We start from the raw sequence: 23,216 nt of genomic DNA, 5'->3' as shown, positions 1-23,216 counted from the left end.
ACTGACCCAACAATGCCTAGACAGATATATTTTACACACTAATGCAGAAAACTCACAACCTAACAATATATCCTTTAAATAAAGTACAACATTAAATTAAGAGCCAAAACTACAAATTATGCCACATAGCTAATATTTCAAGTTGAATCTATTTTAAAGGTATTTGTTGACTGCCACACAAAGAATGATTCCAGATCCAGAAAAACTTCTGCTCTTTTAAACTGACTATCCTTTTATAAAACATTGTTGTTTAAAATACCTGTAGCAACAGTTTATCTCCGATATTTCCAAGATTACTGTCATTACTTTTTACCATGAAACAAAGAATATGTTCCCTGGCAGCTAGAAATGTTATTGGAATTGTTTACAACACAGCAGAATTTCAGTTTGGTCCCAAAAAATTCTGTATGTTAGATCAAAAACTAAAGTTAGGAGCAGAAATTGTCAAACATAAGTAAACATCCTACATGCAATGATTCATTGTCGCTTCCTACCTCAGTCTGGTTCCCTTCATATTCTGCTTGCCTGGCGCAGGAGGACAATATTTTCAGCAAGATGAAAACCTAGATATTCTTATACTGTTTAATTTTAAGCAATACATTCATTTTTAACACATAACTGTAATATTTTTAGCTTTTTAAACCTAGATATTTTCTCTGGCAAATACTATGAAGAGGCACAAAAATTCAATTTTTGTTTCAATCGTATTCCTCATAGGCAACACAGGAGGTTAACCTTTACTTTTATGTTCAATGGTAACTTTTTAACTTTTAAGATATGATCAAGTGTATTCAGACCTTTGATATGAGAAATCTTACTCTAAACCCTAAGAGAAGCCAAGCCTCAGTTTCGTGGTTAAGAGTTTACACTTTGAACACAAGATGCAACTGGGCACAGCCGTGAATTCAAATCCCAAATTGCCCTAATATTTCACGAGTTACCAATCGTGACTCTAAGTCTTTTTCCATCCCTGTGAAAAAGCAGAAATACGCCATGCCTCACAAGATTATGGTGAAGGTTCAGTGGAACTGTGATGTATTTACAACAGCCAGAAAAGCAATAAATGGTATGAAAGGCCAACCTGGTTTAAAAAATTATTCATGAGTTTATATTTCTATGAAACGTATGTATTAATAATCTTACTGACAGTAGGTTTTGGAAAGGTTTCCTAAATATAGGACACAAAAAGCACAAACTATATAAAAGGAAAAAAAATAAATTATCAAAATTAAAAAAAAAATCTTTGCTTTTCAAAAGACACTTGTAAAAACTAGAAGGCAATCCACAAACTGGGAAGAGACACTTGCAAAATATTATCTGACAACGCACTTTTATTTAGAATATAAACGCACTTTTATTTAGAATTTATATAAAGCACTGTTACAACTTAATACTATAGGAGACAACCCAATAATAGATGGGCAAAATATCTGAAGAGACATTTTGCCATAGATATATGGATTGCAAATAAGCACACGAAGTGATACTCAACTTCATGAGTCATTAAGGAAATGCGTATTAAAACCACAATGAGATACCACTACATTCCCCCCAAATGGCTAAAATTGGGGGGAAAAAAATTATCATACCAAGTGTTGGTGAGGATGTGGAGAAAATGGAATCCTCAAACACTGTTGGTGAGAATATAAAATGACACAACCTCTTTGGAAAACAGTTTAGTCATTTCTCAAAAAATTAAATATACACCTACCAAACAACTCAGCCATTCCACCCAAGAGAAAAGAAAGTATATACCCATGTAAGGACTTGTACGTGAATGTTCATAGCAGCTTTACTTGTAATAGAAACTGAAACAACTCAAATGTCAACCCACAAGTTACTGGCTAAACAAATTGTAGTATATCCATGAAATGGAATACCACTCAACAATAAAATGGAATGGACTAATGATACATGCAACATGGATGAATCTCAAAATGAAGCCAAAAGAAAACAACCATTAAATAAAATAATAAGGGGCTTTATATTTATAAGAAACATATTTAATAATTATTTCTAAAAATAGAATTTCTATAAAAGAACATTTGTATCAAAAGTTTATTTTAGTCACAGAATAGCCACTGGGTTGCACAGATAGTACACACTAAATGGCTATGTTTCCAAGATTTATAAGTAGATATAAAATGAATAGTACTGTTTCATTTTAATAGCATCTATCCAAACTAATGTAAGTAAAGCCCAAGTTTTAGTCAACTTCTATTTTTTTGTTTTGTTTTATAAGTGATTTATAACTTATACTTTAATGTTGGGTTTAAAAGAAAAACCAATAAAACAATTATAATGATTAAAATTCTGGCATTTAATTGTCATTTAGAAAATTTTATGTGTATTGACAACAAATTTACAAATTGATTCTGCTGAAGTTGAGGTTCATTCCTAAATGCCTCTCGGCAGTACAGAAAAACAGAAAAAGAATCCTTATCTAAAGACTTTTTGCTTCTTTTCACTATTTCTTGAACACATCTAATTTTTAAGCATCAACACTGCTATTTCAAATTTTTATATATATTCCCTTGACTATATAGAAATATTTCATCCAATATGTGGATGAAAACATTATTTCCTTTCAGAAAATAAGCTTTCCAAAACGACTGAAAAAGAAAAACAAAGCGATCGTGATCTGTACTTCGGTAGCTATATATATCCCTCTCTTGGGCTTCTCTTAGTGTGATACTGTACATACATTATAAGGCAGCATTATAATTAAGACTAGAAAAGTAGTCAGTCAAAGGAGTTTAATCGGGAATAAAAGAGCCAGTTTAGCTTCTCATTCCTTCACTCATTCAGTGAGGAGCAGACACTGGACAGTGATGACCTTAGACACTGGTGGATGCTGGCTAGACACGCAGAAGTAAGGGGAGGCCTGTGGCCTTGGAGAGGCCTCTATCAACGAGGGTGGGATACGGCGTGAAAGTGAGCTGGGTGAGGAGGGTGTGCCTGTAAAACGAATTATTACACTATGAATACTTGTGCACTACACTCCTTTTAAAAAATTTAACTGAAATATACATATAATTGACATATACGACATTGTATAAGTTAGAGGTGTACAACGTGTTGGCTTGATACGGTTATTTATTGCAATATGATGACTACAGGAGCATTAGCTAGCACCTTTATCATGTCATATAAGTGTTTCTTTTTTGTATTGAGAACAGTTAAGAGGTTTTTAATACAGTGCTATTGACTGTGTTGTGCGTCAGATGTCTTGAACTAGCTGCAACTTTGTACCCTTAGAACAACAGCTCTCCAATCCCCCCATATCCCCAACCCCCATAACCACCACTCTGTTCTGTTTATACAAGTTCAGTGGTTTTTTTTAGATTCCACCTATAAGTGAGATCATACAGTATGTGTTTTTCTCTGACTTATTTCACTCAACATAATGGCTTCAAGGTTTATCCATGTTGTCACAAACGGCAGGATTTCCTTCTTTCTCATGACTGATAATATTCCATTGTATATATATGAATTATACTCTAAAACACATATAATAAAGCACTACTACCTTTTAAAAAGCAACACTGGCAAACTGATAACTTTCTGTACCAAGACAAAAAATGGTTATTAATCGTGTAATGTGTTCATTATTAGGAAGATTAAATATGCTCTGCCTGAACCATTAAATAATAAGAATAGATAAAAATGGCAAAGTTGCAATTTTATCCCTGTTAATTGTCTAATAGACTATATTTCAATACAAACATTGGGTTTTCAGCCTAAAGGTTATGATCAGCAAACTGCAAAACGGGAATGAAGGAAATGCACATCGTAGGTTGACTAAATGAACTTATTTGAATCAAGGACAGGAACTGGTTATATACCAAGGATCACCTTTTACAGCCTTAGGTTCTTCCTTCTCCATTATAGAATCGTGAGTTAAAAAACAAACAAAATCAACATGAAAGTTCTTATTACAGTACCTGGCCCATACCAAGGTCTCAATCAATGGTAATGTATTGTTGAGGAACACGTGATCTGAGTTTTCTACCCTCAAACCAAGTCAAGGACATTCTCAAGACTTAAAAATGATTATATCCTATGCCTTAAAAGATACAAGCTCACAAGGTTTATTTAATAACCAGAAAGTAAAGGTTACTTTTCTTGGCACTTCCTCCCATTCCTGGTGATCCAGTTCCACCAGGCAAAGGGCAGGAAAGAAAAGGATAAAGAAGTCTGAACGAGTGAAGGACTTCTCAGTGCTGCATCCAGTCAACTGCACACAGGGATACAGATGTCTAAGTACCTTTTCTTGATTCACATTCATTTCAAAAGACTGACACAGCCCTGATTTTAGAAATCTAAACAGGGAGATGGAGGAGTTGGGAGGGTAGATGCACAACTAAATGAACAACAGGGAAAGATCTAAGAGTTCTTTATTTTAGCACTAAACCAGGGATCATCTGTTAAGGGACAGACAGTAAATACTTTTGTCTTTGGGTGTCACAAGTTAACTGTGCCACTGTACCCACCATAGACAACAAGTACAAATTAAGCATGGCTGTATTCCAATACAACTTTATTTACAGACTTTGAAATTTGAATGTCATGTAATGTTCATAGGTCATGAAATATCCTTTTTTTTTCAACTATTTGAAAAATGTAAAATCCATCTTAAACTCAAGGGTCATACAAAAATAGGCAGTAGGCCAGCTTTGGCCTGAGGTCATAGTTTGCCAATCCCTACATTCGACCATGCTTTGGATCCAGCCAGCAAAGACTTGAATTTTGAGGTATCTCCAATCAGTTATTTACAGATCCTTTCTATCTGAGGCAGAGCAAAAGGGACTTTTGAGAATTTTAAAGGAGGGTGGGATTGTGGATTGTTCAGATGTGGTTTTCATTAGGGTTTCCTCAAAAAAATGTGTTTGGGTGCAACTTAATTTAGGAGATGAGGGGAAATATATATATATATACATACATATATAAATGTATACACATTTTAAGGAAAAGAGCTGTATTAAAATTATATAATAATACAATGAATGACGCTAGCATTCATTTGATTAACGCCATCTTTTGAGTGAACGTCATACTACACATTGCTACCGTAATTCAACTTCGAAAAGTAATACAAAGATAACATTTCTTAAAATGTGTATACATTGTTTGGCATCTCTGAAAATGTGTACTTTTTTTATACATACACACACATCTTAGATGTTATTTTTGGGTATCAAAAATTTCAGGGAAGAAAGGGTGAATGCCCTGTAAAGGTATGAGGCTGAGTCAACTTCTCAGCCCACTGGAAGAAGAGTGTAACTGGGGAGTCCTATCAGTTCTATCCAAGTACGAGGAGAGATACATAAAGACTATCTGTATCTGTATAAATAGTCTATATGTATAGAGAGTCCCTGTGTATAAATGAATATACATGCTTTATCCAAATCCTTACTATTTAGCTTCATAAAGGAAAATAATTCCCAATTGCTTCTTAGACATGTTTGATTCTAGCCAAAATTAAGGACATGTTCTAGAACTCAAGATAAAGGCCCACAGGACACTTTCTACTAGTAGTAACAATTACTTAGGTAAGATAAATTGCTATAACATAACCCTCAAATGCAGTGGGTAACATTCCATTGTACAAAAGTATTCAAATATAGTAAGTTTCAGGTTATATTTAATACTTTAAAATAAAAATCTATATAGCCAGTGTTTTTCATGCTACCTTTTACATACTTGTTTTAAACCATTTCAAGTTTAAAGCCAGAATTATTTTCATGTCTATTACAGTACTCTTTAAATACCTGTATTATGTTTCAGAGCAGAGTCTTATTTAAATTTAAAAGAAAAATGTTCTCTGGCAGTGAGCACAGCCCTTTTTAGTCTCTAATAGTATTTTTGCTGGATTCCATAAATATGCCAAGAATATGAACATGTGAGTAAGAAGGAATGAGAGTAGGAATGGCTCTTGTGCAATACTCGAGACAGCATGAAAGATGTTTGGTATTACATGTATTTAAAGTCAAATAACTGCTCCTAGGAAGAACATGTGTTGGTCACATTCGATGTGCTAAAACGTAGGTGTTCCTTGAGGGGAGGAACTGTGTCTGATTCATCACTACATCTTTATATAGCACATAGTAGGCACTCACTAAAAATTAGTTGAAAAATGTATAAAAGGCATTGACCCTACAGCACACCTTACAAGATAGTAGTAACTCCTAACCTCACTAAGTTGGTGGTGAGGACGTTATGAGATAAACGATGCTCAATAATGGTAGTTCTTTTTATCCTCATTTTAAAGAGGAACAAACCGAGGTTCAACAAGATTATGTAACTTGTCCAGTTGTGTGGCACTGAAATAGGTGTGCCTAATTTCAAAATCTTTACCCTCCCTGATTTCCATTAGCCAAGGAACTCAACTAAATGCTAAAAATATAACTAGGGAAAAAAAAAAAAACTAGGAAAGAAAAACACCTGCTCCTCTAAATTGATAAAAAGTCCATAGAAAACCAGACAATTGCCCACTTTGTTAGCTTTGCACTGCATTCCTAAAATAAGGAAATGGTCATTCTCTCTGCACTAGGGGACAGAGAAATGGCAGAAATGTCTCTTATTATCACTAGAGAACTGTATCACCAGAATGGGTGAAAAAATAGTTCCCCTTAATCCAATGGAACAAGCAATACTTAAGAATTACTCTTCCTTTAATTTAAACTCTAGACAAAAGAAAAAAAATCTCATTTTTCCCAAAGGCCATTATTAACTATATAATTACCTTCTCGGGCATACAGGTCATTTTATTCATGTGTACTTACTGTATGAAAATAAGTAAAAGGTGCTTGGTTTCAAATAGTGTTTTACATATCTTAATTTTTGAAAAACAAGGAAACTCCTTAGCATCCCAAATCTGAATTTAGAACTGTTTTTGGCAACGTTTTACTCCTAGTTTGGTAGTAAATTGATAACTAAATGTCAATTTCAGAGACCACTTCCAACAGCCTGTCTGGTTTAGCAAGAGATAGCTCACTATTTCACTAAAGGTCATGCTTAAAATTTGTAACATTTCAAACTCTGAAGCTTTTAAGATCTGCTTAGTTTAATCTAATGAATTGATTAGACTAAGAGATACATGACATAGTAGGAAACAAATTCTAAGAATGTTAGTGTTAATAACAGCCCTTTAATGCTACTATTCTTTCCAAAAGGTAGTGAGTGATAATTTTCAAATAAATGTTTCTCTTCCAAAGTACAGTTCCTGAAGTATAGCAGTCTAAGTGAAATAAGTCAGAGAAAGGCAAATATCTATGACTTCATTTATATGTGGAATCTGAGAAAACCAAAACAAATAAATAAACAAAACAAAACAGAGACAAACCCATAGAGAACAAGGTGATGGTTGCCAAATGGGTGAAGAGTGGGGAGATAGGGAATAAAATAAGAAAAACACAAATTTAATGGAAGTTTTAAAAAGCTTCCTTGTCAATTTTTCCCTGTTAAATTTAAATAGAGAATTTACGACAAACTCTAAAAATGAATTTATTGGAAAAAGGGCAATAGTGCACAACATTCAAATATCCCTCCCACGATCTAATTGGAATATTCAAACTGATAATCCATAGACAAATTAAAGTATTATACAGTATATGTAATAAAAAGAAAAGGAAGTCTCCCTCTACTGTAGCTTTCTGTCAGCACTAAAACAGGAACACTTCATCTCAGAAATGGAAAACCTAAACGCTTTAAGTTAATAATATTTTACATATAGATTAAAGTTACAGGGCTTTTCAGAACCTAAAATGTAAAAAACAATTTCAATAGTTGTAACAAAAACCAAAATTGTGTTGTTTTAGGCAAATCAACTTTGAAAACAAAACCCCCTAACCTTTTTAGGTAAAATGGTCTCCAGATTTTTGATGTCCTTCCTTCCTAGGTTACATGTAATAGTTTTCTGCATCCTTTTGTTAAATCTGTTTCAATCGCAAAGAATCCTGTATGAACAGCCCCAACCCCCACCCAAAACACTGCAACTTCACTCACCATCAAAATTCAAAGAAAAATTCCTCACAGAAACATGTTATAATAAACCAAAGCAATCTATCTTTAAACCAAGAGGGAGATATCAATATTTTCCAATATTAAATATTACTGTGGTAATTATATAGTCTTTAAAGACATAAAAACACTACAGGTTTGGGGAAGAGCTAAATCAACTTACAGAATTTGTGAAGAAATGGGAAAAGGAGTTCTAGTTTTGCACCGTTCCAATCAAGCACAATCCTGGGATCTTTAATTAGAGACCGAGAGGTTCCTGGTGGAAATCTCAATGCGTTCTCCCCATTACTGCATCCACTGCAGTCGTTAGGTGCCTTGACCTTTGTCAACCGTGACTCTGCACTCACCTTAGCTCTCCCTCCGGTAACTCATTGAGTCTCAAACTATCTGGACGATCTCGTCTTCTCCTGTAGAGACCTGAATGTGAAAGCTCTTTAAGCTGGAGTGCAGTCATACTTCTCTCCACACATAAATTCCTGACACTTTAAAGCGTTTATGCTGAGCAGCGTGGCTGCCAGGGCTCAGGAAGGCAGTGTCCCTTGCCGTGCGACCTCAGCACACCTGACCCAGAGTTAGAAACGTCCAGGCAGGCCAGGCACTGAAGCACAGCTAGCTTCCTGTTTCTCTGCTGGTACACACCCTCCTCAGCAAGGCCTGGCTTGCCTTATCTCTGGGCCTTGCACCTTGGAGGGGGGAGTGTGGGGGTGTCAGTGACCAGTGTTGCTCACATATTTACTAATAAGCAAAATGTAGTTATTATCAATAATCACATCAATTCCTTTATAAATTTTTCCAGCATCATTCTGAATTAAAATTGAGCTAAAAAAGTTCCAGTAAGGTAATGACTAAAGAAGGGTCCTGCCCTATTTTATTTGCCAGGAAATCCATTAACCTTTCACAAGCAGCTGTCAGTTTAAAGAAGTGCCTGGTCATCATGAGCCCTTTGGGACATTTTCCTTAAAAGGGGGGAGGGGGAGGGGGAAGGGGGAGGGAGGGTAGAATTGGAAGGGAAGCAGTCCAATTCCTCCCTCTCATCACTCTACGCTAAATCCTCTTTAGAAAGGAAGTGTCTTTCTCCTGACTCCCATCAAATATTACTCAAAAAATCCTATCTGCAAGAAAGGTGGTTTATTCTATCAGCCTCCAGTCAGTGATTTTCTGAATCTATAACTACCCATTCAGAATGTTCCCCGCTCAGAAAATGTGCACCTCAGCTTCCTCACTACTGTGGAGCCTATGAGCCCTTGTATTTCTCTGTATTTGATCTTAGTGACAAAGTTAGGAAGGAGGTTTTGGGTTTCGGTGTGTGAAGGTGTGGGCGAGTGTTTGCAGGGCAGGGGGTGTGGGTAATGGAGGACAGATAATATGGGGCAAGCTCTTCATCATTCAGCTCCAAATGACGGTAGTGCAAGAGCAGGCAGGGTTCCAGCCTCCAATCTGACTGAATCCCACTCAGTACGAATCACCATATCACAACAGGCTAGATCCTGGACAAGTTCTTCAGCAACAGTTTGACTTTACGGTTCTATTTTCTCCGTGAGCCATCTGTATCAGTTTTTCCATTCTAAAATCCCCTCAACAAAAAGAGCACAGAGCGATAGGTCTGAATCTGATTTTTTACACCACGGATTAAAAAGTTAATCTAGCCCCCGCTGGAAGAGTATCTGTATTATACACATAAAAATGAAGGTACCGCACAAGGAAAGGGGAGTCTGTATCTTACTCCTTACTCAGGACATGCAGATTGAGCTAGCTCCCCTAAGGACTGCCATTCATCACCCTAGTTCCATGGCCCCAACAGAAAACAGACAACTTCTTATTGTGTCATCAAAATATAATGTATGTTTTTAAAGATGCAGGAAGAAAATCATGAATTTTGTTACTATACTAGATTTAATTGGTGAGGAAATAATGTAAAAACGGTTAAAGGACAAATGTATCTCTCTCTTTCCCTGGAAGGATGGATACACAAAAAACTGGTAACACTGGGTGCCTGTGGAGGAACAGTAGCAGAAGAAAGCTTTTCTGTGATATACTACTTTATACCTTCTGAACTTAGAATATATACTGCCTAATCAAAAATAGATATAATTTAGAAGGTTTACATATGTCTTTTATACAAAGTCCTAGGATCCTACTGAGATCTAAATTATAGAAAAGTTTAGTTTACAGCAATAGAAACATAAAATTAGGATTCCTAAAGTGTCTAATTCTCACATTTTTGTCAAGACAGGTAAAAAACAAATGAAGAAAAACAACCAGAAATCTTTAATTTTTTTCACTCTAGGCATCAAAACAGAACAGATGCTTGATGAATAAAATACAAATGAATTGTATTCACTGCAAACACAGAAACCTCAACATTAAAATAGGGGCTTTTATCTGTAGAAAAGTGTAAATAAGACAGCTTGATTTTTCAGAGCTTTTTAAAAAGTAATGTATCACACTGACAAGGAAAAAGAGCTTGGTGAGTATTAAAGGTTAACAAGACAGGAAACACCTAACTCTGTAGGATGAATCCTGTATTGGATGAGTCTAACGTTAAAAGAATGTGGGCAGAAAAAAAAAGTTCCCAACTATTATAACAATATAGAACAAACAAATTGAAACAATTCTTGCCCTCTGACTTTTAAAATGGCTATACTGACAAATGGGCATTTCAGTAAATTAATGCTTACATTCTAAGGAATTTGTCACAACTGAGTAAAATTAAATTCTGGAGCTTTGGGTAAAACTCTTTTAACCATTGTTTTTCCACTGAAAACACAGAGACAGAGAAAAAAGGCTTCCTTTTTCCCTAGCACTCCTTCAGATGCGCCTTGAGATTTTACTGTGCTATAAGTAGAACAAGGAAAAGGATACACAGACAGGCACAATTTTAAAAGGGAAATTGATAAATGCCGCAAAACACACCCCTAACTGGCTCCTGCTGCAGGCTGATGCCACTCTTCCCTCCTAGCAGCAACGAGGGAGGGAGAGCATATTCCTGGAACACCCAGCAGGGCCGGGACAGGCAAAGGTCTTGTATCAGCCTTTTTTTTTCCTTTCCTATTCTTCTACAGAAAGTTATCAATTGTGCCTGCTTCTCAGATCAGGCCTATTTAAAATGAGTTTTAAATTTCAAACCACTGTCTTAGCAGACTGTGGACAGTTCAGAGGGAGGTCTATGGAATATATTTTCCCTGGGGCTCTCCATAGGGAAAATTTTCATTTTAGCACTCAGAACACTCCTGGAAGGCCAGTCTAGCCTCCCATTCAATGCAGAATTCCCTACTCTCATTCTCCACATGGCCTCAACTCCTGCACAATATCCTGACCTGGGATTGTGCCTCTTCCTAGACAGTTCAGTGATGAAACGCTTCCTACTTCATAAAACTCCTGGAGCTCTCCCCTCTCCCCCATGCCCAGAGACTGTTAAAGAACAACAGTTCACAAAAATTGTTAAGGCCAGCACCTTCCATTCCACATCCACTACAGTGCAGCCGGCCTATGAACCTAATTACAACCTCTTATACACTTCTGTCCAACCTGTTGGGTTTTCTTTCAATTTGTATGTTGTCTCTCGTCACAATTAGATACCTGTTCTAGCTTTATGTCACCAGCATAGCTGATAATTTCTTCCATAAACATAACCCCTTGACTGAAATGACTAAATACAAAGCTCTATGGAGCATTCATTATACCAGGTCTCTGTTCTACCAGGCTAACATCTAACTGAGTAGTTTTCCATCTTTGGAGGGTCGTGGACCTTTTATGAAACTGATCAAAGTTAATGACACTCTCTTAGAAAATGCAGGTGAGCATAAAACTTTATAACCGCTTCAGGGAACTAACAGATCCTTCAGAAGCCAACAGATGGTCTTTATCTTAGACCTCCCAATTTGCATAGATCTCTCCCTTCCCTTGAAAACCTCCAACACCACAGTGTAGAACTTTTGATCTCATTGGTTCACTTAATATGTATTTATTTGGTGCCCTACACTAGGCTAGACACTATTTCAGAAGAGTTCCTTTCGTCTCCCCTTAATTTCTCAGCCTAACTGATCTTTTCGCAACTGACCTTATCCTGTTCTAAGCTATCCTCCAAATTTCAAAGTGTTGTTGTTTTTTAATGTAATTTGATCACTTATCGATCCCGATGAAAAACCCTTCAATGGCTCCACTGCCATGAGGCCCCAGCTGAGCCACGCTCTCCCACCCACACTACTGAACTTCAGGCAGCTCCCAGGACAGACTTCGCTTCCTCTCACCTCCTCACCTTTGCGCATGCAGCTTCTTAAGACTGGAAGGAGGAGGATCTCTGGCAGGACCAGCTCTTCTCATCCCAGTAGGACTCAGTGTAAGGTCATCTTTTGTAAGAAGCCTTTCTACACCCTAGGTGTCCGAAATTCCCTTTCTGTGTGCCCCCAGAGATCCCTCTTACTTCTATCACCGGAACCCATGGGTTCTTTCTTTACCCACCTCTCCCCTTAAAATAACAGCTTTTTGAGGGCAGCAATATATCTAATTTATCATTGTCGACAAGGCCAGGTACATGGTAGACATTTGCATTTGTTAAATGAGTTCTTTGGTTTACTTATTCAACAATTGGTTTTAAGAGCCTAATCACTTTACAATGCTGTGTTTGAGATTCAAGCGCCAGAGTTTTGAAACTTTAAAAAAAAATTTAACATTTAACATTACCTAAATGAGATGTTTAAAAAGCACATATATTCTAATTTTAGAAAAATGTACTTCCTTGGTGAGACTAAAAACTCAGCAGCTTTTCACGTTTGTAGAGCTGAACAGTACCCTGCACAAGTACAAACACTTACCATTTGGGAAAAGAATTTAAAAATTAGCCTAGATTTCTACCTATACCTAACATAGTCCAGTTTTTAGTGAACTTAGTCCAAGTACCCCTCCCACAGACACACATCTCTCCCAAGCATTGGTGGGTAAAGACACCTAGCTACTAGCATCAAACCTCTAAAACTGACCATTAGTGCTACTGCATTGTCAGTTCTATCTCCTATACAGCATGAAGACACCTGCAAACTGGCTTCCACGGCCGAGTTAGAGTTAACTGGGCCTCGTTAGCATACCTTTTACACTAGGTAGGAAGGCCTGGCCTCAGAATTGGTCAAGAAGCTGTACATTTCCAGGCCGTTAATTTTCTTGTGTGACATATGTAAAGAAAAGAATTTTACATTTTGCAACGGTCTTTGAACTTAGAATTTATACTAAAGCAGGATTCATTTCCATTATCTCATGGATAATCATTTGTAGGGAAAGCAAACTTGCTGTACTCAAGCAAGAATATCCTTCCTCACTATTTATCTCCTCTTTAACATTTATTTTCCAGCTATGATATCTTCGTAAATTAGGCCTCTCAAGAGTGTTACGGGTTGTCAATATGAAGGAAGGACCCAGTGTTGAAAACAGATCCGAGGCAGAAGAGTTCAAACTATAATATGCCATTGTGAGTAGGTTCAAGTTCAAATTGACCAGTGCAGAGTATGAGAAGGCAGAATCAACTATATAGAAAAACAGCTCAGAGTCAAAAAACAAACACCAAAAATATGATCCCATTCATAAGTAGATGATACAGCAACTGCCCACGAGCCCTGTACATTTTTCCTTAATCAGCCTTTCCGTAACTATCAAGTGCACAGGTTGAGCTGTCATCGAAAGCTTGTGAGAGCCTGACTATCATTTTGAGTCAGAAATGCTCAGAAGTCTCTCACAACCAGCAAGATGGGGTCATCTACACTCTTTTGTTAGACAATTTAGAAATGTTCTCAAAAGCCAAGGTCACAATATGACAAGTCTTCCTGGTATATTTCAAAAGAATGTAGAATGAAATTTCAAGTAACCCATCCCAGCTCACATTTTTAAGAATCTAAAGGAGAGTACCGGGTAAGTTGGTGTAAGGGTACAAGAGTGAAACCAGAAGACATTTAATTGATAGCTTCATGTTTGGCAACTTACTTGCTGTGGTTGGTATATAAGCACACAGGAGGTTATTTACTTACAGAAGTCCTTAATTTTTCCATTTGTAAACAGAAGCAGCTGAATCAGACGATTTCCCTGGTCTTTTCCCCAGATTAAGATCACCTGATTTTAAGAAAGGCCCTGTGTAACATGATATTCCAATGTTGACTAGACTCCCCGACAGAGCACACTTCACTCTTTAATTGTCAGAAATGCCATTCCCAAAGAAAGTAGGAACACAAGGTCAGGATTTACACAGTCAGTTATTCAACAAACATTTCCTGAAAGCCTAACATATTCCAGGCCCCTGAGAGTACAGAAGCAGGAATAGAGGAGAAACAAGTAACCAGTCTTTCAACTTTTCTTGATCATTACTCTCTTGTTCACTTTCTCTTTGGTCAAAAGAGCTGCTCCAGTGACAAGAGCTGTACAGGACACAAATACCACGCACAGGCATACTGATCATCCCAGCCCCAACACAAACCTGCTACAAACAGAACCAAGAACGCTACTCAACAGCACACTGAAGTCCCAGGGAAGGAACAATGAAATAAGACATTTGCAAGAGGATTGCACTTTTCCTACATAAGGGTAAATTACAACATACCTCATTTGATGTGGTAAACATGTTTTTTGAAAACTGCAATACATTTAAATTTTTATAATAGAATAATTTTTAATTCTCTAAAGGAACTTGTGTTAAAAAGGAATTCTAGTGGTAATACTTTCACAAAAGAGCTTTTCTGGAAATCCAGATTTTCACATAATTTGACTTAAAACATGTTTTGATAACACTGTTTTATATGAAATTGCTATAAATGTTTCTTCTACTCATTCTACCTGTCCACCTCATAGTATATCCACACCTGCTGAGCATATTTCTAAACCTAATCCTCATTTTTTAAAAATCCAATACATGAAGTACTTTTGTTTAAGAGGAGAAAAGGAACAGTTGTTTTCACATTCCAAGGTAGGCAGAGTCACACGCCAGTAATTCTAATCTTCTGAGGACTTGGAAGAATAAACATGGTTCTTTCCCCTGACCTGGAATTCAAGAGGTGTGTCATACACAACAAACCACAACACCTGCCCCATCCCAGCACAGGTTTCATTACTATAGTGAGTAGTGCCAACACACCAACTTTAACCTCAAAACTGTTTTCACCAGGTTATCAAAATATTCCCCTAGGTTGTGTGTAAAATCTAATCTTAAAAGACAACAACATAAAAAAAAGTTATGTCACCTCATTGCTGATATCAGTATCACCCCTTCATTTACTTTCATTTTTTTCTCCCTAATTCAGATAAAAGTTCAATGATAAAATTCAGTGATAAAAATAGGATGTAAAAATGTAAAGCTCTGAAGACATAATTATCTCAGTAAGGACATTAATATTTTCTGCACAGTTTAACTGTTCCAGAGCAATCAATGGCAATTGAAAATAATAATGCAGATACTTATATCTGACATGAAAAGGTATTCATAATATACTGCTGAGTGAATAAAAGAATATGAGATACTATACACTGTGTGATTCCATTTTACGTTAAAACACCACATATGTATTTACTATGTATGTATACACACACACACACACACACACACACACACACACACACAAACACACACCCCAGAGCCTGGAAGAGTATGTACCAAACTATCTCTGGTTGGAAGGATTTGAAAAGATTTAAAATTACTTCCCTTTGGATTATCTACATTTTCTAATTTTTCTACAACAGACAAATATACTTCTATAATAAGGAAATAAAAATTGAAATGTTTAAAATAATGAAGAGAACAAAAATTAAATGAAAATACATTATTCTATCTTCCAAGGGATTTGCAATCTAATGAGGAAGAAAGGACACCTCACAGACCGTCAGTATATATAATCAAATACTGATGAATCCCCCACAGAGGATTGGATTTGGGGAAGGATTTGGGTAGAGTGAGGGGAGAGAAAAGTACAGGGCACTCTAAATGGAGAAAACGTCAATGTGATATGACTGACAGAGATGGGTCGAGGGGATGATGAGACTGGCAGAGTAGTAGACTTTCCAAGCCAGAATCAAAGCTTTAGAGTGTATGAAAAAAAGTCGAAGTTATGTGCAGTGGGTCAATCATTGCCCAAGTGTAAGGTGAGGGTCCAACTGAGGCTCTTATGAGAAAGGGGGAGGGGACAGATATAGACATCATTACAACAGGACTGATGGGTAGGACTCAGTCACAGTACAGAGGAAATAAAATTAGAATGGCCTGTATGTTCAATATTTATTGGATAATATACTTTTACCTATTGCTTTAGCTATCATTAAGATCCCACAGCAAGGGAGGAAGAGTTCTGGTCAAGATGGCACAGCAGGTAAATGCTGTGCTTACATTCTCTCACGACCACATCAAAATTACAACTAAAGTACAAAACAATCATCATTGAGAATTGCTTGAAATCTTGCTGAACTGAAGCCCTACAACTAAGGACATACAGAAGAAGCCACCTTGAGACTGGTAGGAGGGGCAGAGATGCAGAAAGAGTAGGTCCCACACCTACCATGTGACTATTGAAAACTGGGAGGGATATCTCAGTTTTGGAGGTCCTCCCCAAAAGAACAACAGTCCCAGTGTCCCCAGCCCAGGCGTCCAGTGCCAGTGAGAGAAGTCCCCATAATTTCTGGTTGTGCAAACCAGCGGGGATTGTAGCTGAGTGAGAAGGAGGGCTACTCCTCTTAAAGGGCCTGCGCACAGACTTACTTACCAACAGACTCACTGGTTCTGAGCTCCAACTCGGGGTAGCAGCTGGAAAGGCAACATGGGCTTATGGGGGTGGGAGAGAATGAGCTGTCTGGCTTCAGGATGAGGGCTGGAGGGGCAGCTTTCTCTTGGACAGAGGCTCCGGCACAAGCCATTGTTTCTTTCATGAGCTCTCCCCCTTCCCAACGTGTAGACAAAGGCAGCTGCCATATCTGAGTCTCCATCAAGCTGGCTGACACCATTCATTCACCAAGCCCTGGTGATTCTGAGACCATACCCCACCCAACTTTCAGGCACACCAAAACCACTTCCCATAGCTTTTTCCTACAAACTGCCTACCTTGGCTCATGCTGCAGACTTTCCTAGGATCTCTGAAAGGTTCATGGAACCCAGACAAGCAACATGTGGGTTGAGCGTGTCCCAAGCCTCTGGCTCAGCAGCCCTAAGCCCGGCATTAGTGGCAGCCAGCCTTGGTTTGCAGCGTGGTCTTTCAACATATTCCAAGCACAATGCAGGTGGTGGCCATCTGCAGATTGTTTTGTGGCTCCTGCTGGGTGACCCTAGGTGGGGTACGGACTGTAGCTGAACCTGAAAAGCAGTGGGTCCCCTTCCAGGTGGCCCTGGGGCTGATGCGTCCAGTGGCCAGCTTTGAAATAAGCTGGAGCATCACTCAGCCACCTTCAAGGACAACATAGCCAACAGGTGGATTGGGCAGGCACCAGAGCCCTGCTGAGGCAGATCCTATCCTACTCTGGAGGGTCAGCCCCTGCACCACAACTTCTCTACTGTAGTTATAGCAGTCCTCACAACCAATGAGCCGAAGGGTCAATTCCTTCTACTGATGTGCGAACAGCAACCACAGCGCAACTACAAGAGGAGGACACACACAACCCACACAAGGGACACACCTGCAATGTGCAGCTCAGGTGACCAGGAAGACTGCGCCATTGAGCCCCACAGCACACCTACTACATAAGGTCAGTCTACTAAGACCGGGAGATATAGCGGCCCTACCTAAAACAGAAACAAACACAGGGAGGCAGCCCAAAATGGGAAGACAAAGAAACATATACCAAATAAAAGAACAAAACAAAGCTCCAGAAAAAGAACTAAACAAAATGGAGACAATCTACCAGATGCAGAGCTCAAAACACTGGTTATAAGGATGCTAAATTATCTCAGTGAGAATTTCAACAAAGAGATAGGAAATATAAAACTGGAGATAGAAAACATAAAAAAGAACCAGTCAGAAATAAAGAATAACAGAAATTAAGAATACATTACAGGAAATCAACAGTAAATTAGATAAAGCAGACAATCAAATCAGTGACTTAAAAGATAAGGTAGCAAAACCCACCAATCAGAACAGCAGAAAGAAAAAAATCCACAAAAATGAGGACAGCTTAAGGGGTCCCTGGGACAATATCAAGCACACTGAAATTTGTATTATAGGGGTACGAGGAGGAGAGAGAGGGGAAGGAATTGAAAACCTATTTGAAGAAATAATGATGGAAAGCTTCCCTAACCAAGCCAAGGAAGCGCAGCATTCCAAACAAGATGAACCTAAAGAAACCAAAACCAAGACACATCATAATTAAAATGCCAGAGGTTAACGACAAAGAGAGACTCTTAAAAGCAGCAAGAGAAAAGCAGTTAGTTACCTATAAGGGAGTTCCCATAAGACTGTCAACTGATTTCTCAACAGAAAAGTTTGCAGGCCAAAAGGGACTGGCAGGAAATATTCAACTGATGAAAATCATGGACCTACAACCAAGACTAGCCCATCCAGCAAAGTTATCGTTTAGAATCAAAGGACACATAAAGAGCTTCCCTGACAAAAAAAACTAAAGGAGTTCATCACCACCAAATCAGTATTACAAAGAATCTTAGAGGGACTTAAGACAAAAAAATAAAAATTAAAAAAATTAAAAATATGAATAATAAAATGGCAATAAATACATACCTATCAACAATTACTTTCAAAGTAAATGGATTAAATGCTCCAATTAAAAGATAGGAGGCTCAGATTGGTACTGGACTTATCAATGGGATTACTTCATACATTACATAAATACCTAACCACTGTGCTGTATACCTGAAACTAATATAATACTGAATGTCAACTATTATAAACATATAGTCATGGGATGTAAAGTACAGCATAGAGAACAGAGGAAATGGTATTGTAATAGCTACATACCATGTCATAGTAGAGGGGTAGTAGACTTGGTGGGGTTATAACTTTGTGAGGGGTGTAAATGTCTAATCATTATATTATTTTATACACTTGAAACTAATAATCAAAAAGAAACAAAAAAAAACAAAAGACGGGGGCTGAATGGATAAGAAAACAAGACCCTTACATATGCTGCCTACAAGAGACTCACTTCAGATTGAAAGACACACATAGATTCAAAATAAAGAGATAGAAAAAGACATTTCATGAAAATGGAAACAAACAAAAAGCTGGTGAAGCAATACTTACACCGGACAAAATACTTTTAAAATAAAGACTACAACAAGAGACAAAGAAGGACCCAGTAATCCCACTTGTGGGTATTTCTCTGAAGAAACCCAAAACGCTACTTTGAGAGGACATGCTCATCCATATGTTCCGTACAGCATTATTTACAATAGCCAAGATATGAAGGCAACCTGGGTGTCACTGGATGAATGAATGGATAAAGAAAAGGTAGTACATCTGTACAATGGAATATTACTCAGCCATAAAAAATGAAACCTTGCCATCTGTGACAACATGGATGGATCTAGAGGGTATTGTGCTGAGTATAAGTCACACAGCGAAAAACAAATGTCACATGATTTCACTTATAAATGGAATCTAAAGAACACAATAAACGAATGAAATAGAAACAAACTCACAGATACAGAGAACATTTTGATGGTTGCCAGATGGGAGGAGAGTTAGTTGCAGGTGGGTGAAAAAGGGGAAAGCATTAAGAAGTACGAATTGGTTGTTACACAGTAGTCATGGGGATGTAGGGTATAGCATAAGAAATATAGTCAATAATATTGTAACAACTATGTATGGTGTCAGATGGGTACTAGATTTATCAGGGAGATAGACGGGAGGGACTTGGGGGCAGGATGAAAAAGGTGAAGGGATTAAGAAATACAAATTAGGGCCGGCCCGGTGGCTCAGGCGGTTAGAGCTCCATGCTCCTAACTCCAAAGGCTGTCGGTTAGATTCCCAAGTGGGCCAGTGGGCTCTCAACCACAAGGTTGCTGGTTCAACTCCTGGAGTCCCGCAAGGGATGGTGGGCTCTGCCCACTGCAACTAAGATTGAACACGGCACCTTGAGCTGAGCTGCCTCCCGGATGGCTCAGTTGGTTGGAGCGTGGGCTCTCAACCACAAGGTTGCCGGTTCAACTCCCACAAGGGATGGTGGGCTGTGCCCCCTGCAACTAGCAATGGCAACTGGACCTGGGGCTGAGCTGCGCCCTCCACAACTAAGATTGAAAGGACAACAACTTGACTTGGCAAAAAAGGCCTGGAAGTACACACTGTTCCCCAATAAAATCCTGTTCCCTTTCCCCAATAAAATCTTTAAAAAAAGAAAAAGAAATACAAATTAGTAGTTATAAAACAGCCATGGAGATATAAAGCATAGGGAATATAATCAATAATACGGTAATAACTATGTTCAGTTCCAGGTGGGTACTAGTGGGGGGGGGTCACCTTGTAAATTAATTTATATAACGGTTATAAGTCTAACCACTTATATAGTGGTTATAAGTCCAACCACTATACACGCTATACACATGAAAATTATATAATATTGAACGTCAACTGTAATTGAAAAATTAAAAAAGGGGGAGATAAAGGAGATTAAGAGGGTCAAAGTTCCAGGTATAAAACAAATAAGTCTTGGGGATGTAACGTACAGCATAGCAAATACAGTCAGTAATAGTGTGATAGCGTAGGACGGTGTCAGATGTTGCTGGACTTATCATGGTGATCACTTCTTTAGCATAGGGAATATAATCAATAATATGGTAATAACTCTGTGCAGTGTCAGGTGGGTGCTGTTGAATAACTATGATGTACATCTGAAATTAATACAACATTGTATGTTAGCTATATTTTAATAAAAATCTTTGGGGAAAAAAGACTAAAAAAAAAAAAAAGAGCCCAGGGCATTCTAAATTTGACTCTTTGGAAGTTAAAGCTAAAACACCTTGCTGACATTTCCACAAGGAATACTGTCCTTAAAGGAACCAGCAGCAGTGAAATTTCTCTCATGGTTCAAAAGGATATACCCCCAACTAATAATTTATAAAAACTGGCCAGAGAAGCCCAACAGTTGGCTTCCGAAAAGGAAAAACAAGATTGGAATAGGACTTCTGGTCAACATGATAGAGTAGGTAAACACTATGCTCATCTCCTCCCTCAACCACATCAAAATTATAAGTAAACTACAGTACAACCATCATTGAGAATTGCCTAAAGTCTAGCTGAACAGAAATCCTATAACTAAGGATATACATAAGCCATATGAACACTCATAGAAGAGGCAAAGACACGGAACAGGCAGGTCCCACACCAACAGTGAGGCGGATAAGAAACAGGAGGGATATCTCAGCTACAGAGCTCCCCACTAAGGAGTGAAAGGTCCCAGCTCCATACTGGTTCCCCCAGCCCAGAGTTCCAGTGCTGGGAAGAAAGGTACCAATAACATGTAGCTTTGAAATCCAGTGGGGATTGTGGCTGAGTGGGACAGAGGGCTGCTGGTGACCTAGTTGCCACAGGTCTTAAAGGGACTGCATACAGGCTCAGCTGCTCAAACACTCATGCACACTGAGCTCCAGTGCTGGGACAGCAGCTTGAAAAGCAACAGGGACACACAGGGAGTAGCTGAACTGACTAGCGTCAAGGAGAGGAGTGGAAGGACAGGGGTCAGGGAAGTTCTCTCTGCATACAGAAGAGCTGGTAGACACCATTGTTCCCTTGTTGAGCCTTTCTCCCACCCTGCCAGCAGGCACAGGTGTGCGCCAAATCTGAGCTCTCCATGAACTTGGCTGACACCGTTGGCCTCACCCTAGTGAATCCCTAAGGCCCCAGCCCCACGTAACTCCTGCTAGGCCCCAAGTTCTTCTAGTGGCTCTTCCAAACAAGTGGCCTTCCTCACTTGTACTGTGGACTTTCCTAAAATCTCTCAAAGGTCCACAAATCCCAAATATGCAGCAGTTGACCTTGGTGTGCCGCACAACTCTTGCTAAATGGCCCCAAGCCTGGCAATGGTGGCAGTCAGCTTTGGTTTGCAGCCCAGCCTATCCCAGGCAACTGCAAGTCCAGCACAGGCAGAAACCAACAGCAGATCACTTTCTAGCTCCCACTAGATGGCCCTGGGATGGGCACATGCAGCAACTGACCTGGGTCTGCACCAAAATCCCACATAAGAGGGCCCAGAACCAACGTACTCAATGGCCAGCTTCAGACCACACCAAAGCACCACCCAACCAGCTTCAGTAACAACACACCCAAAGGGTGAACTCAGCAGCACCAGAGCCCCACTAAGGCAAATCCCGCTCTGTGAGGTCAGCCCACACACAACAGCTCCTCCACTATAGTCACAACCAATCCTCAGTCAGTCAGTCGAAGGTCAATCCAACCCACTGATGTGCCAACATCAATTAAGACTCCAATACAACAAGAGAGCACACAACCTATACCAGATGTAATCCTGGTAAGCTCAGGTGAACAGGCAGACTACACCACTGGGCCTCACAAGACACCTACTAGACAAAGCCACAGTGCTAAGACTGAGAGATATAGCCGATCTACCTTACATAGAGAAACCAACACATGAAAGCAGTAAAAATGAAGAGACAAAGAAACATGTCCCAGGGCAGCCGGGTGGCTCGGTTGGTTAGAGCGCTAGCTCTGAACAACAGGGTTGCTGGTTCGATTCTCACATGAGCCAGTGAGGTGCGCCCTCCACAACAACTAGATTGAAGACAACGAGCTGCCACTGAGCCCCCGGAGTGGTGGCCTGATGTCTCAGTTGGTTAGAGTGTGAGCTCTCAACAAGGTTGCCGATTCAATTCCCACATGGGATGGTGGGCTGCGCCTCCTGCAACTAAGACTGAAAACAGCAACTGGACTTGCAGCTGAGCTGTGCCCTCCACAACTAGATTGAAGGACAACGAGTTGGAGTTGATCAGCCCTGGAGAAACACACTGTTCCCCAATGTTCCCCAATAAAAAATTAAAAAAAAAAAACCCAAACATGTCCCAAATAAAAGAACAGGAACAAAACTCCAGAAAAAGAAGTAAACAAAATGGAGGCAAGCAATCTATAAGACAGACACTTCAAAGCACTAGTTCTAAGGATGCTCAAGGAAACTAGGGGAAAAATACATGAACTCGCTGAGAACTTACATAAGGAGAAACCATAAAAAAGAAACAGTCAGAAATGAAGAATATGATAACTGAAATGAAGAACATAGTA

At 38.9% G+C, this 23,216-nt stretch overlaps 1 protein-coding gene across 7 annotated transcripts in view; it reads right to left on the bottom strand.

Annotated features, from left to right (window-relative positions):
• LIMS1 (LIM zinc finger domain containing 1) overlaps positions 1-23,216 on the bottom strand; it is a 161,419-nt gene that overhangs the window by 61,276 nt on the left and 76,927 nt on the right. Inside the window, exon 1 of one of the 7 annotated variants that reach the window (XM_081069671.1) lies at positions 14,037-14,200. The exons of 4 other annotated variants lie outside the window; for them this stretch is intronic. Coding sequence is in view for 1 of the 3 variants with exons in the window: in XM_081069665.1 (XP_080925791.1) it covers positions 8,370-8,476 (107 nt within the window). In the remaining 2 variants the exon portion in view is untranslated. Of the gene's footprint in view, positions 1-8,185; positions 8,647-14,036; positions 14,201-23,216 lie in introns of those variants that run through there. 2 more of the 7 variants (XM_081069665.1, XM_081069670.1) reach the window with 2 other exon arrangements.

Source organism: Rhinolophus hipposideros (genome assembly GCF_964194185.1).
Source record: "Rhinolophus hipposideros genome assembly, chromosome: 12".
NCBI lineage: Eukaryota > Metazoa > Chordata > Mammalia > Chiroptera > Rhinolophidae > Rhinolophus > Rhinolophus hipposideros.
The sequence above is the reverse complement of the archived record's forward strand: the minus strand, read 5'-3'. Positions and strand labels throughout refer to the sequence as shown.